General features: G+C 33.5%; 1 protein-coding gene across 1 annotated transcript in view; it reads right to left on the reverse strand.

Annotated features, from left to right (window-relative positions):
* RYR3 (ryanodine receptor 3) overlaps positions 1-17,406 on the reverse strand; it is a 195,398-nt gene that overhangs the window by 126,626 nt on the left and 51,366 nt on the right. Inside the window, exons 5-10 of the mRNA XM_066321419.1 lie at positions 16,849-16,927; positions 14,306-14,418; positions 13,844-13,943; positions 10,259-10,352; positions 6,505-6,579; positions 5,493-5,649 (exon numbers count right to left, since the gene is read on the reverse strand). Coding sequence (XP_066177516.1) covers positions 5,493-5,649; positions 6,505-6,579; positions 10,259-10,352; positions 13,844-13,943; positions 14,306-14,418; positions 16,849-16,927 — 618 coding nt within the window. The remainder of the gene's footprint in view (positions 1-5,492; positions 5,650-6,504; positions 6,580-10,258; positions 10,353-13,843; positions 13,944-14,305; positions 14,419-16,848; positions 16,928-17,406) is intronic.

The raw sequence follows: 17,406 nt of genomic DNA on the forward strand, positions 1-17,406 counted from the left end.
GGAACACACTTTGCTGAGAAAAATGCCTCTATTGAAAAACCATCAAAAAAGAAAATATTCATTGTTTCAAAAGCATGATTTGGTTTTATATTTTCTTTACTTTTTACTTCTACTTTACTAAAAAGTTTCTAAATGTTTTAAATTTATTTAAATTTATTTAAATAAATAAATAAATAAATAAATAAATAAATAGTGGGTTTATTTATCCACTTTGTAAGAAGATTTGGGTTCTTTCAAACTGCTTTAAGCTATTGCTCAATGCTTGGCTGGAAAACCCATTATCTAAGCCAAATTTATTTCTTAATCCCATTATTCTTCATTCACAACTAGAGGATTTTAGGGCTTCATCACTTCAAAATAAAGTAGTTGTCCTTTAAAAATTAATTCAGGAATAAGAACAGAATTATGCTGCAAACTTTGTTAATAGCAAGTTATGAATACATGAGATTGTGCCGGTTTTATATGTGTGACAAGTTTTTTTTATTTCATTTCAGTTTATATAATGTTCAACCTCTGTGGAGTAAACAGGAGTTGTATTATATCTATGCTAATCTGCTTTCATTTATACGTAATTTAACTCTCACATTTCAACAATAATTTCAGCTGAATCAGGAAGCATTATAATGCCAAGATGAAGCTGAATGAAGTTACAAGACATGCTTGCAGATACCATTTCAATGTCAAGACTACAGGGAAAACATGTCACATCATATTTGTGTGGACTGTGCTGTCGAGTACAGAAAAAGATGAACTATTTCAATACACATATGCAGTGAGGACATTCAGTGAAAAATACAATCAAATAGAAGAAATTCACAAACTGTTAGCAATTAATTATTTGTTGTAGCATAGTAACGTGAAGATTAAAACCTTTTTTCTTCAAATATGGTGTCTGCATCAATAATCAAGCATCAGTGAAAATTTCAGAGGAAGAAATCATAGGGTGGTAAGAAGCAATCCTAATTAAGTTAGTTTTTTGAAAAAAATGAGTGATACAGATCCCTTTTGACAACACTGCATGTAGTGAAAAATACCCCAATTTTTTTCATTTCAGAATTAAATTTTTAGAATTAGTTCAAGTGCCTGAAGGCTGTTCTCACTTTGAGAAATACAACACAAATTCCTCTTTATCGTGTTTTTCTCTTTGCTCCCTGTCCAGCTTCTCTAGGATTTCAGCCAAGTAATTTGATCACAGTGTGCAAAGACATGGTGTATTTTATAACAGCTGAAAAGTCTAGTCAGACAAAGATGACTGAGGGAAAAGGGGGGAAAAAACCTTCTCTTATCTAGATACTTGTACATATCTTAACAGTAAAATATCCAAACACTTTGGCTTTTAAAACCCTCTCTTCACAGCCTAGTCTCACTTCGACTCCCTTAGGCTGTGAATTAAATCATGGAAGTTGGCAAAGGAAAAATAATAAAAAACAATAGCAAAAACAACAACAACAAAAAATACCCCAAACCAAACAAACAAAAATTATGGAATGAACAAAGGAATTTGAGGGCAAAGCTGTCAAAGATGATATTTTCAAAAGATGCTTAATATACTAGAGGAAGGTCAAGAATTAGAAAGTGAGAAAGAATCATGGCTTCCTATGTGATAAAAGGAACATTAGAAATGGCAATGTGAACAGAACAAATAAACTCAACTTTTCTTACAAAGATTTTACAATAGTAAAAACACAGTAAGGGAAACATTTTTACCAGCTTAAGGGTTTTTTAGACAGTCCTAAGAATTGCAGAACAACCTGTCTGCTGAACCCTTACTAAATCTAACTTTAATGAGCTGATAAAAATTTTATCTTTTGATATTGCATACTGTTATTGTGTTAAAAGCATTGCCGTAGATACTGCAATTCAACAAAAGAAAAAAAGGTTTACAGATATAAGAGCTTGCTACTGGTATTACTCTACTCTGTATACTTAGCTTTATACATTTGTACATTCCAATAGTGAAGAAAAAAAAAGGTACTTTCATTTCACTTTCTAATTTTCCCTTCCCATTAAAAATAAACAGAAAAAAAAGTTTAATATTGCATTTGAAATGCAGTGCTAACTGGGAAATTATAACTATAAAATACTAACTTAAAAATAAGTATTTGAACTTTTAGAGACAAATTTAGGTAAAGGCCTTTGCAATACCTATGATCTTACTAGAAAACCAAATTAAACTTTATGATTACTGCCATGCTATTACGACATCCTAATGCCATGCTCAGTCCCTAAGACAGCTACATGTTGGCAGTAATATTAAAATGATATCAAATCCTTCTGCATGAGTCATCTGTGACTTTTGAATGTGTCAGAATGTTACTTAACAAGACTATACCAATAACTTCTTCATTGTCAATTTTACATACCACCACAGAAAAAAAATATGAAATCTCAGATATTAATTTTGGGGTACACAAATTAAAATCAACAATTATTTTTAAATATGCTCTTGTTAGCACTGTGTTTGGTCTCAAGGAAATTTGTAAGCAGACCCAAGATTCTCCTCAGCAGTGTATGCTGAGCCAAGTATTGTGCTGGAATGAGAACATCCCATTTCAAAACAGGATTCCATCTGGTGTAGAGACACTGCTGTCTCTGTTGTCACAAGGCATTACAGATCTGTTGCCTTAAAGGTGGAAATTTTAAAACTTGGTCAAAATTAGGTTCTATATTAAAACAAATAAAAGATGGAATTTGGAGGGGGAAGTGGTCCATCAATTTCTAATGCTTGTAAGTTTAATTTGCAGCAATTAGAAAGCAAAACAAGCATGCATTACACATTATTTTCATTGCAATCAGCACCATAATGTTCTTTAGCTTACTTTATCGTTTAAAAAAGTTCCTTTCTGTTCTTATCAATGTAAAGACATATTAAGGAAAACTATAATTTGAATTTTATAATTCAAAATTAGTGTTTCAATTTCCAGTGTTGTCCATTGAAAGGGGAAAAACACCATTGAAAGTAAAAATACTATGAATACAATCATAGGTTTTGACAAGCAAGTAACACACAAGTCTGCTGAAGTGGAATATAACAATATTGAGGACGAAGGTGCTTTTGCAGCTAGAGGGTCTCTATAACAACTGCTGGAAAAGAGGATTTTAGTTGTCATGTGTTACAGGCTCATGGGTAGCCTTGAGGATTTGCATATCCAAATAGCTCTGCTTTCTGGCAAAGATAGTATCTTTTCCTAAAAAAACCTTTTTCTGGCTTCCAGACAGGAAAGAATACCATGATGAAGAAATGTTTCGTTTCCTCTTGGATATTCAGCAGCAATGCTTATTGTAAACAGCCTGGTCTGAACTGCTTGTTGATCCTACCTGGAACAAAAGGCTGAACTAGATGGTTTTCCAGGGTTCTTCTCAATCAGAATTATTCTTTTAGTCTAAGGAATGGGGGTGCTGTAAACAGACAGGTATCCAGCACCCTATTTTTAAGAATTTGTACACAACTGGACAGGAAGACATTAGAAAGATTTCTTGCAATTTTCCTGAACTCAGGCTGTGTTAAGGTACATGTGAATGATAAGGTCTCTTCATTGAGAAAATGAACCAAAAAAAATGTTTATAAGTACATTTTTGCAGAAAGTAAGACAAAAACACCTGAATATATCTAGTCTATCTATTACATCTGTAGTCCTTTCTCCCCTCAATCTGTGTGTAATATCACTTGGCCTTAAGAGCCTTTTTCTTCTTACAGTCCAGGTTGATCTTTGGGGTTTGTTCCCTTCCCAAACGCCAACTTTCTTTCTTCAGGAAAATTTATCATTGCTTCTTCCCCTCACCTTTGTAAATACTAATGTCTCCACCCATGAGAAAGTGCAGCTCTTATGTGCCCCAACAATAAATAATAACAATTCTTATTCTTGGCACCAAATTCATAACCTGTCATGAGGTAAAAACATTCTTTTCTGTATAGGACAGCACAAATGGGACAGGATGATGAGACACTGAGCTTGGATTTAATATAAAAATGTACATTAAGAACCATATTGTGTATAAACACAGTAGGCATGAATTACTTCTGCATAAATAATTACTACTGTACTTCAGCTTAGCCATTTTGGGCACTGCACTAAATTTCACTAGTGTGCCTTTGAGGCACACCCTACCAAAAAGAGTTAGAAAATAGGGCATGTTTACTCAGTGTAACAACAACAATTTTATGAATGTGCATACATAACTACTAAATTTACATACTCAAAATTTATATATTTATATGCATAGATTCAAATATTGAAAAACAGCAGGACAGCTAGTGTCCAATTAGAAAGCGAATGCATCAAAGGAATGTTAACTCAATGCTTAATCAGTAGCTGTGGCACTCCTGGGATACTCACCATTCTTACCAATGATTTGCTATTAATGGGAAAAAAATGTGTAATAAATGCCCCAGAGCAACATCAAATGTACAATCTGTACTACATAGCCTTTACACAGAACAAAAAATTAAAAATTACATGGTAAGTAAACCTTAGTAATCTAAGAAAATTTCTTGATAGTTTTTCAATTATTTTGATTGGCTAAAATTAAAAGTCATGAAATATCATACTCAGTCACACAATAAACATTGTTACTTTAAATATGCTAAAAAGAAGTATTTGATTTATTATACTAAAAAAAGTCTAGCATTTGTCAATACTATTACTGTTAGATTTTATTAGTGTATAACTAATTCTAAAGATTCCTTTCACTTTGGGATTTCTTTTTTCTTAATGATCATACAGCATTCAGAATTATGTGGAAAATTTAGCTTTTTGTAGCCAATAAAAAACTCCATTGTAACAGCTATGGCAACTATTTATAAGTAAAATCATAAAAGAATTAAAAAATTTTTAATCATCTTTGATTATAAAACCTTTCACTTCTTTGGGGGAAAAAAAAAAGTTATTAATTTTGCCTACCTCCATAATCATTCTTCATTGTCTCTCCCTTGTACTGTTTTTCCCAGCTGGAAACAATGAAAAAGCTAATAACATGCAATTAGCAGCTCACTAAAGAGCATAATTTGAAAACATATGGTTTAGAAATCACTGACTACATTTGCCTTACATTTAGAAAGAATTTGAGTTCAGTTCTTATCAGCACACTGCATAAAGAATAGCAACTGAACTGAATTCAATTGAACTCAATTATGACAGATAGAGCTGGCACATGTAACACTCTAATGAGATTCTATCCAACTATAACAAGTCTATAATTATTAAAGTATTCATATTAAACCACTGTATCTTGCACTGTATTTGGGGTTAATCTTGTTTTATTAAACTGGTAACAGTTTAGTTTATTCTAAAGTTCATTAATTGCTCTTATTTTTCGTGCATGAAACCTTTGTTATTCCTGACAGTGGTTGTTTACATCTGAATTTAAATGCACAATTCTTAGCATTAGCCTCAATTTAGAAATTATAAGTAATTTATACAGTTGGTGAAACAATTCAGATTTAGTATTTGAATGCTCCACATTCAGAACAAATTTGCATGGTTTTTATTTACCTTTGATGCTCTAAAACAAAATGCTGTAGATGCTGTGTCTGACTTTTCTCTGTCTAATATTACTACTCCTTCATCCTCATTCAGAGCCAAGTACTTTCCTGTTGTAATATGTCGAAGACGAAAAGGCTGCCCCCATCTGATATTACTTCCACTCCAGCTAAAAGTAAGAGACATCAAAAAATAGTTCAAATAAAGTAAGTAAAACTAGATTTTTTTTCTTTAGGTTTTAAAGGCTGTTCAGAAAATAGAATATGATATATATATGTATATATTCCCTTTTTGGTTCTGATTTCAATACTTGCGTTAAATCAAAACTGTTAATTCATTTGCAGAGGGAACCCTGGAATGGCTTCCATCTTGTTTCTACACCCTCTCTCCATCTCATCAGGGTGCTACATATGGTGTCCATAAAAAAATCCTACATATGTAAATTAACTACTGTATTTTAGCTGACTGACTAAAAAACAAGTTGAACCTAAGTGGGGACTCAACATTCCACAGAATTTTCCTACATCTGAGTTAGTTACGAGGGTATTTCACTTACAATCACAAACACACCATGGGTAAAAAAAACATACAGTTCAGATGGCCATCAAAGGCCATACATACTCTTATTATATATATTGAAATTTCACTTGCAGGGGAATAACAGACAGATAATCACATGGGAAGAAGAATATCTTTAAAAAAGAAAAAAAAAACCAAGAAACACAGAAGGGATATTATTACTCTTATTTACAGTCATGCTTATAAAACTCCAAGTAAAACTAGGAATGCTTTTGGAAAGAAGTAATGAGTTAAGTACATATATCTCATAACAATGCTGCTTTTTATATAGGAGACAGCAAAAAATTATTTTATCTTAGTACATTGCTTTTTATTATTGACAAAGAGCCTACTAACACATATCATAAATGGCAATTGAATATTCTGCCTTAAGGGTCTGTAACAATCAAATTTTTATTAATATAACAAAAATTACTAACCAAAAAAGTTTACAAAATATCAGTACCTTATTCGAAGGGGTTCTACTCTCCACAATGACCTTGCTCTAATGCCAGCTCCTCCAGTTTCATAAAATACTTTCCTATAGAAAAGATTCAGAAAACCATTTTCTTATGTTTATTTGTGCTTACATGGTATTTACAACTTATTCACTGGAAACTGTACATGACTCACTACTTTTCTCCCAGTAAACAAATATCATTGAAAGGACAGAAGATTCCTACTCATTAGTGAGACTATGACAAACAATCAAAATGTCCCAAGTAAATTAGATTATTTCCATTAGGGTACTCTCTCTCAGGAGCTAATAAAATGCTTGCCCTTGAAAGTGGCTGGAAAAATATTCCTGTCATTTAATCAGCCATTAAAATATGTAATTCCTGCAGTTCCCAACATATTAATCTACATTACCAATGGTTTTAAATACCATATTTAAAAATAATGTACATTTTCAGATGAAAACAACAAGAGCATGACATCAGAGACTTCATTCCTAAAATTATCTCTGTGATTCTTACTAAAGGGCAAAAAATTGTGGTGGTAACAAAAATTCTGTATTATAGCCCTTACAAAACAAATAATGCAGTCAGAGAAAAAATTAGGAAGGGAAAGGATTATGCCTTTACTATAATTTGGTTTTCTTGAACTCTTGGCTGTGGATTAGTAATGTGTTTCAGTGCAGAAACTAATATTCTACAAAATAATCAAATACAAACAAAGAAAAACTATGGAAGCCCTGTTCACGGGAACAGGAAGTTTTTAATGTCTTAATAATCATTCATGTCTGGTCATCTATCCACCAGAATTTGTATAAACTTTCTCATTTATAATGAATATAGAAAATAAAATGGATAACAGGAAAGGTCTGAATGCCTACCAAAAGAAAAAAAAACTTTCTTACACATTATTCCTCTGAGAAGGACTAATCCATCCTAGCATGCACAGAAGCTACACCTTCTACTGTACTTAAGTGTCTGAAAAAATGTGTAGCAAGGGAATTTAAAATATGCCTTCCTGCTCTGGCAAACTTCACCAAATACAGCAAATCCATGCATAAAGATGTCACAATCTAGCTGTTATCTAGCTGAATTAAAGTAACATTTTGAAATGCAGAATTTTTTTGTCAAATTCTTTTCCTACTTTTGACAGCTAGTAGGCAAAAAATTTAAAAGCTGCTTAGTAATGTTCTTATGCAACTATGGGACCTGAAAATCAGCTTTTAAAATAAAAGTTTTGTTCCTCATATCTGCGCAAGTATTTCTACACCTTTTCTTCTACTGAGAACACTTAAGGGTCTCTTTCTTGAGCAACACCGATAAAATCCTGGAAGAATCGTGAAGTATACTGGAGCATGACTAATCATTTGTACACAGCAGCTTTATAAGATAATGAACTTTTATTTACACCTCTACTTTATTTAGGAATCACATTTAAGGGCACACATATGATATCAAATATTTCAAAATGTTAGTGCACCAAAGGAGTAAGGATAAATATTCCTCATAGTAAAGGTAGTAATATACCCTACACACCTTACTTTGCATGAAAATGTACTGGTATTCTAGTACAAAAATAAACTAAAATAAATTCCTAGCTTTCAACTCATCTTCATTTCCAGACTCTATGAATTTGATCTTTCAAGGTCACTTCCAACCTGGCCTGTTACATGATTCTCTGAATTTACTGAATGCACAATAACTATCTGGAGCTCTCCATTTTCATTCTATGTCTCTGGTCCCACTGACCTTACTGATTTTACTTTTGGCAGACTCTAAATCCCAGCTAAGCTCAAAACTAAGTATTCATTTCCACTCTCTCTGACCTCCTTCATTTCTCCTTGGCCCAATACAACCATTCTGTCTCTAAAGGACTATCATAGGTATAGTTCAGAGTCATAAATACAGTTCAGTTCACCTGATACAGTCATAGATTCTGTTCACCTCTTACACTTGTAATTTCTATACTTTTAAAAATTTCAGATATTTTTCCAGATTTTTCTATATGCAGTTCTGGACCTGAATTAATGACCTGCTTTTCAGTAACAAAGCTATACTTAAAAAAGAATTGCTGTTTTTTTATAACAGCATCCACATAACATTTTTCTATCTACTTGATTCCACCTATCCATTTTTTTCTTGCCAAGCTAGCCTTTTTGATGTTCAATATGTCCACCCCAAGAATTTCCATTTGGCCTGTAAGAAAAGACCATAGGATTCTTGTCAGAGAATAGTCTCTTTGTGAATTGTTAATGAGCATTCTTTACAGAAACGCTCAAAAATAAGACTTCTGCTTTATGAAAAAAGAAATCCTCACTCTTGTCCAGCTTCACTTATTTAACCTTCTTAACGAAAGGCACAGAACTGATTAAATAAAAAGATGGAAAAACCCCAACCATTTTCTACATCTCTCTCTCCTGTTCTTATTCCTATTTGGGTTTTTTTTGTATTTTCATTTTGTTTTGATAATGTAAGCATGACTCCTACAATTATAACAAAGTACAAACTGGCCTTACATCTGCTACTCATCTCATAAATCCAAAAAAAAGACAACTTCAAATCATCTATCACTATCACACATATAAAAATTTTCAGTATAGCATTCACTTTTTTTTTCCAATTTTAGGATTATAAATATACAGGTTTCATTCAGACAAATAGATATTTTAATTTTACCTGTTTATTTACTTAGCATAAAAAATTTGGAAGCAAATCTAAAGGCAATAACAACACACATCAACCCTACATAAAGAATCACATCATACTGGGGAATATGACCCTACAATTAGTTTTAATATTAGCTATATCTGACTTCTAAATAAGTGAGAGAAGTATCAAAGCACAGTGTTTCTGAACACAATGAAAAAGCTCAGTGCTTATTTTAACCTTGTTAAAATGGGTCCTTTATAAAATAAATCTGAATGCAATATCCTAACATGTTTGCCAGAATTTTTATACTGGGTGTGTATATTTTCATACCCAGTCAAAAGTTTGTTTTTTTTCTTTACATATATGGAAAGAACAGCAATAAAAAATTCTCTTTAGAACTTGGAGACATTGTTACTCCATAGAAATGTAAACATGGAAAATTTAGACCTGGCTTCATTGAATGTTACTTGTAGTATCATACTACCTAAAGCATAACTTATTTACCACAAAAGGTAGAAAGGTCTTATTTGTTGAATATGATTTTTAAAGCTAGCAGGTTTGTGTAGCAAAATTATTGCCTTGCTTTTCCTCTGAGTAACAAAAATTTTAAAAATACAGAAAAATTCAAATAATAAACCCACATAACAGTTGACAACTATAGAGATAAGTTTAATACAAAAGTGTTTTAGTCTAGCTAATATGATGTAGTTATCTTAAAATGTTAATCAAATTTTAAGAAGCTAATAGTTGGGAAAAAAGTGCAAAATATATAAAATATGAAAGTCATTGTAGAGGCCAAACTTACAGAGATATTTTGGGATTTTTTTTCACATTACCATCTTCCTGCTAACACTTTCTTACATCTACTTATAGTAGTATGAACTAAAGACAAGCAACATAAGAGGATGAAATCTCAGGGAAAATCAACTACTTGAATCTCAACAATGAAAGAATTTATGACTGATTTTCTGCTTAGTAGGTCTCAGCTTTGTGTACAATGTCACTGCCTAATTAAAGACTGATTTAAAGAGTGTTTAATCTACTTAAACTCAAATTCAACTGACATATTTTTCCTTTTTGAAAGAAGGAAATATTAAAAAATGCACCATCACTTACTTGTGCTGTGAATCATTCTGATCTGTAGATGGAATTGTCAAGCACTCATCATGGCCATGGAAAAAACGTACTACATGCCCACCAAGAAGATATCCTGAAAAAGTTCATTTACTCATTAGCTAAAGCACTATGAAAATAACACCCTCATGAAAATTTTAAAAATTCAAGGCCCAGATAATATCTATTTTCCAAACTTTCACTCACAACTGAAACTAAACAAGAACAAATTTAATGTGTCAACATACTGGGGTTTAGTACCTTTTTAATATTTCTTCTGAAAATGAAGACAAAAGCAAACTTTAGACATTTAAAACTCAAATTTGGATTCTGAGACAGAAAAGGAAATTAAAAACTTCTTTAAAACAACAAAAACAAAAATTATTGTTTGGAAAATTGAATGTTTTAGGTAAAAGCCAAATCAAATAGATGATAACACAGTTTCCTTCCTCTTAATACATTTTAAATTATCTCAATACAAAATAGTTCCATGATATCATCAGTTTCTTCTGACATTTATCATTTGTGTCAAAATCAAAGGTGCAGCAGGAGACAGAGGACAGAAGAACATTTTGCAGTTCTGAAGATTAAGTTTAATGGAAGCTAACTTTCCAACCCATTTAACACAAAGAGTACAGGTCAAAAAACAGGCACTCTGCCTCACACTAAAAAGGAAAAGACAAAGAAGGTGTAGGAGAATGACTCATCAGATCCAAACCATTCTGACCTTTTAAGTGAAGTCACTGCCTTTTAAAAGAACACACATTTAGGAGGAAGGGTAGAAGGAAACTTTCATACTGTCCAGCTGACTCAACATAAATTTGTAAATGATGAAAACTGTAACTGACAAGCGCTGTCTTGCCAATTAATATAAAAGTCAAAGCAAAGAAATAATGGGGGGAAATGTTTATGTATGTAACTTTTTTTACATTAAAAATGTAATTTTTCTGTTATTTATGTTTTCTTGATGGTCTTACAGATATCACAAAAGCAGCATTGTCTTATTCCTAATCCAGTTTTAGACTCAGGAAATTCCACTCTTCATGTCTCTTCATGCCACTTGAGCTAGGCTTCTGTGTCTTTTGACATATGATTATCTCACACATAAACCATTCTAAGAGTCCATATTAAACTAAAGCCTACATAAAGCCTAAGTCAATGAGAAAAGACCTGATTGACATAGAAAATCTACTTCACTTCTTACTCCACCCTTTTTTTTTAGTTACAGTATTTTGGATTATGCAAATAACTCTGGGCAGGCAGTATACGGGTTCCAAATACAACAAAAGGCCACTAAGATGATTAAGAAGCTGATGCACGTCACACATGAGGAAACTGGGAAAAACGAGATGGAGAGGGAGAGGGAGAGAAGGAGAGAGAAGGAGAGGGAGAGGGAGAGGGAGAGGGAGAGGGAGAGGGACAAGGACAGGGACAGGGACAGGGACAGGGACAGGGACAGGGACAGGGACAGGACAAGACTCTGGGGGGGATCTTATCAATGTAAAGACTTTGGGATCAAAATCCCTTCAGTTGTGCCCAGTGACGGGACCAGAGGCAATGGACCCACACTGCAACATGGCAGGGTCTGTTTGAACATCAGAAAACACCTTTTTTTATTGGGAATGTGCCTGAGCACTGGGACAGGTTCCCCAGGCATGTTGTGGAGCTTGCATCCCTATACAGAGTCTAAACCTGTCTAGATATATTCCTAGACAACAAATTCTAGGTGGATCAGCTTGGACTGTGGATTGGACCAGATCCTTTCCAGCCTCAATGACTATAATTCTCTAAGCTCTTAGGAAGTTTAACTGCCAAATCTCTTCAGGTACAGAAATCCAAAATATACCACTGGTCCTCTGCAGGGGGGAAATGGGCCACTGAATAACCAAATCCATATGATTCCAACAGAATCCATTTATTGTTTACATTACATGCCAGATAGAGATTATAGGTCTATGGTCCACGTGGGCATGCATCTCTGGGTTGGCTAAGCTGCTTCTTCATGAGGCAAGCACACATCCTTCAGGACATCCAATTGGCCTCACACCGTGTTTCTCCTATTTAGGGTTGACATTTTTTGCAGACATTTTCTCAGGCTCTCTTTTTATTTTTGATCCTGTTGTTTTCTCAGTAACCTTGATGAATTCCTGAGAGCTCTAACAACAAAACTGCAGGTGGTTTGACAATATCACTCACAACCAGTTTGGCTGGTGCATCAGAATGACCTGTTATACAGACATATTGCTACAGTCTTCCATAACCTCTCTGCATAGCTCATTATGTTTTTCATCTGTTACAGGTTTTAAACTTTCCTGTAGAATGGTTTTTCTCTTTGCTTCTTTTTGTTTTACCTGTTAAGCCTGAAAAAACACAGACTTTTCCAGGGTTAATCCCTATTCTACTTACGACCCATAAGGGCAGGCCCCCATTTTTAAATATCCAGCCCCAGCATGCCAAAACAATCAGGAAGCATTACAAGCAAAATCCATATCCCGTATGATTTTAAAATGAAAACCTAATACTCTGAAACAGGTTTCTTATGGGCCAGTGTACAGAAACACTGTGGGATGCTGATTTAAACCATGTGGAGTTAGAAAAACCCAAACATCATTCAAATAAGACTACAGAATTAAGTCTAACACCAGGGTAGCCATCTTCTATCAAGACTTACTATAGCTGATCCCTGGGAAGTGCTATATCTCTCTTAGTTCCCTTAAAGCTATATTTCATCCTTTGTTATTGTATATTAGTATATCATAAATGATAAGTTTTACAGACAAGGGATACAAAATGATCCTAACTTAAAGACATTTAAGTCATTTGTGAATGTTGAGTGCTGATACTTTGAATAGAGAACAGCAAAGGTAAAGTACAATGTTTGCTATGACAGTGTTAATGATAATCTGTGGCACTGAAATACAGAGAGATACTGAGCTGATCAGATTTTTAGCACAGAGCAAGACATTTCTCAGAATAAGGTGATTCTTCTCAAACATGACCATGAAGTGTCATAAAATTTCCAGAAATCCTGACCCTGTGATGTAGGATTTAGGCTCAATAAGAGAAGACCATAAGGATGCATGCCTGTGACATCCAGAAAGGATATTGAGGAAATGTCTGTAAAAAGCAGAACTAAGAGACTGAAATAAGAACTTTGAGAAAACTGCTTTCTACTTTGCCTGTACCTTTGTCTCTCTTCTGTTTGATCTGTAGTGGGAGAACAGTAATAGGGAACATTTTATGCAACAGGGAAAATTGTATGCAACACTCTAACTTTTCTGGCTTTAGTTATTCTGCAGCTCCTACTCCACCACATTAAACTAAGTCTTCATTTCTTATGCAGCTTTTAAAGCTTTGTTATTCTAAAGTTACAGCACTCATTTTGCTTTTCTTCAGGAAATCCAGCTGATCTATCTGTATTTCCCTGTTTTTCCTTCAAGTTTTCTTCTGTCCTAAGCTCCTTTTCTTTATTTTCATTGAACTTTTTGGTTGATATTCTGAGAGGAATTTGTTTTTAATTTTCCCTCTTTATCAAGAGCATAAATTAATCTAATTTGTATTCATGTGTAAATAAATAAAATGGCAAACCTTCTGTAATACTGCTTCCTGAGCATATAGGATGTACATTCCACAGTGTTTGCATGAAGGAGGCATCCACCTGAATATTTCCATTCGACACAGAGAGATGCTGAAATAAGACAACAGTAATAGGAAACAATGAAAATTATGCATTTAACATATTTAGTAAAATAAATTATCAAAAGAAGACAGTGTATCATAAAATAAATATACAAATTTCTTCTAAAATCATTACTCTTCTAAAATCTGGGGAAAAGGCATGGAAGCCGTCATGTTCTGGAGGAGGGACTCTCACACTCCCACACCCCCACACCCCCTTTCAGTGCGGAAAAATAAAAATGTATTACAACCAGACATTACTCCCTAGATTAGGAGAAAATAATCCATAAGAATCCCAGCCAATCTCCCGACATCCCCACAGAGCTTTGTATTTTCCCACCACCTGTTCCCTATCTAAAGAAACAAACTCACCAGGTATCTTTCAGAGGACACACTGACCAGGATAAGGTCATCACCTATTCGAACTTTTTCTCCTTCTGACCTTTGCTTTGAAGCAGGGTGTATTGTCCACCAGCATGCCTCACCTAAAGGACAGAGACACTAATCAAGATTCTACAAAACAGACAACTCCCAAGAAATCTAAGAATCTTTATACATTGAAATATCATTATAAAATTTCTTATAAGATATTCACCTTATAAAGCCACATAATTTCTTTTTTCAGTCATTTTCAATGTTCTTTTTGCTTGAAACTTTTTGTCAAACAATCTTTGCCATATATGATATTTCCCTCTTCATGTACTTTTAAGGGACTCTTTACAAAACACTGTTCAGAGCTGCTCTTCAATGAAGCCTATCCTTGCCAGGAAATTGCTGACAGCTACCTTGGTCTCATTTATCACCTTTTGTCTCTTCTTTTGTTTAATGATCATATTTAATTCACAACCTTCATAATGTAAGCATAACAAACCTGGAAACAGTTCCACTAGCACTACAGACCATATCATTACAAAATAGCCAAGCCTAAGGGTGACAACCATAGAACATTTTCTATAAATTAAACATAAGTTTCCTGGTTACTCTGCACACACACATACACACAGAGCCAGACACTCACACATTCTGGGAAGATGACCTAGTTCATTTCACAATTTCATAGTTTTTAGAGTGTGAAGGACAAGACTTTGAAGAAAACAAGTTGAATAAAACTTTCTCATCAGACAACACAAAGTGAAAATAATAGGCAAATCTGGTAGAATCAAAGTACAAAAATTTTTTGATTGATTAAGATATTTCATGTAAAACCTTCTTAAAACAAAATTTGAAGGTTATGAAACAAATAATAGTGAAGACCATAAATAGAAGGTTACACCCATACAAGTGTAAAATGCTAAATCTTCAAAGGGAATAATTTTTAATAGCCAGTGGTTTTCCCCTCTGCTACAAGAAGAATACTTCCTGCAGATCAAACTAATTCATTAGCACAGTTTTATAGGTGAGGCAGTAGGGAAGGGGAAGTGATATTATGGCACTCAGTTTATGAGCTTTACAGACATGCAGCAGTTACCAAACCTCTCTGTGCAGAAACACAACTAAGCTTTTTTTTGAATCTTACCTATGTGTACAAGGATAAGGACTTGTGTTAAGCAGTTAAGCAAATACCAGTTAAACAACTACAGATACTTGTTATAAAACTTCATAGATACAAGCAGATATAGGTACAATAATTCTAAGAAAAATGCTATAAAATTATAAAAACAGATTTCACTGAAACTATTTTGGTAGACATTGAACATACTCCTTTTATCATCTAAATTCCTTTTCTCAACATGCCTAAAGAAAATATTCTCCATCTAAGGCAATAATCAAAGCCAAGTAACAGGCTGCTAATATCTGTCTAAAGCCATCTTCTGTATGGCTATAAACAACTGAAAGACAAACTTCACTCATTCAAAAGACAAACTTTTGCAGAGAGTTGCCTGAACAGATTCACAGATTACAATTTACAAACACTTTAACACCTACACTGCCAATAATTCTCCATCATCAGTCCATTTGATTTTCTTTTCAAAATAATGAAAAAACAATAATAGGCACAGGTTTGCATTAAAACAATCAGTATTTCTTTATTTGAGCTTTACATTGATGTCATCTGTATACAGCTACTTAGATTTTCCTTTCAAGATATATGTCTGGGCCTGATTATTGCAGAGTCTCCTGTTAGTTTCTGTGGAGTACTTATCACTTTCAGAAACCACGAGCACGATGTAAAGAGCAGCATGTAAATCTGCTTGCAGCTCTTTGTGGCTAAGTTACTTTTAAATTCATTTAATATAGCTCTCAGTGGCAACTCATAATTTATATGTGTTTTCATGGAAGCAAATTTTTTTTTACTACATTTCTGTCAGCAGCAATGGTAATGGCAGTACTCCCAGAAATACATTAACTAGATTTTAAATCATTCTCATAATGTCATGTTTGTGTTGCATCTGTTCCACTTTGTCCCATTATTGGTTTGTCCATATTATATGCATTTTTCTATCCAGCTCTTCTAGCAACGTCTTCACTACATATCTTTCTCATTTCCTGCACTACAAGTTGCAAAATTCTTTAATTCTTTTGTTACTTGGTTACAACAAATATTGTGAATGCACCAGTATATGCCTTTTCTGTACTCTAAGTGTCCAAAAAAAAAAAAAAAAAAAAAGAACAAAAAAAAGCATCAAACTTATCAAACTCATCATATTCAACAATTTTTTTTTTACTTTGGCCACCATCATGCATTTTATTGCAGTTGTGTTAAGTCAGTTAATTGCAAGACTCTCTGACATTGTTACACAATGTCATTTAATGTGCTGAAAGTCATTAGTAGTAACAGTTATTTGTTTCAGTCATCTTATTTCTGATGAACACGTAAGAATCACATTCATAAGCTTACTGTTACATTAAACTCAATGCCCCTTCTAAAACTAGAAAAGGTGACTCATTTTCCTTCAAAAAATAGCTTGCCATACCTGCTGCATTCTCTCGTAGTCCCACATCAAATGCAAGTTTATCTGTCTGGGATCTTGATGATGTTAAGCATGTCAAATACTGCAAAATAGTGAAGTTATTGAAAACAAAATCCCAACAGCATCCATTAACACTCATGCCAAATGAATATAGTCACATTACTTCATCTTACTATCATACTTAATTTCTTTAATGAGTTAAAGATGATGTTGTTATTCATACAGAAGCTCTTCCTGAACCTAAAACATAAAAATCCTTTTCCACTGAAGCACATTTCCACTTCAGCTGTGCAATTCAGCTTCTACCTTTCTGAAGCTTCATACAGCTCATCAGATAGGATCAGGCAAACATCTAATTACAGCTCTATCATAAGAAGTTTGATTCATGAAAACACTAAAAAAACATACTAAAAGGCAATTATTATACTTGCAACTCTGGTATTTCAAGGCAACTACAATTTTCAAGGTTCATAAACATAAGCAATACAGTTTGAAGATTTATGTAGCATTTGCTAGTACAGTAAAAAGGAGGAAAAGTGTTTTCCTGACTTCTCATTGCTT

Source organism: Sylvia atricapilla, chromosome 6 (genome assembly GCF_009819655.1).
Source record: "Sylvia atricapilla isolate bSylAtr1 chromosome 6, bSylAtr1.pri, whole genome shotgun sequence".
Classification (NCBI taxonomy): domain Eukaryota; kingdom Metazoa; phylum Chordata; class Aves; order Passeriformes; family Sylviidae; genus Sylvia; species Sylvia atricapilla.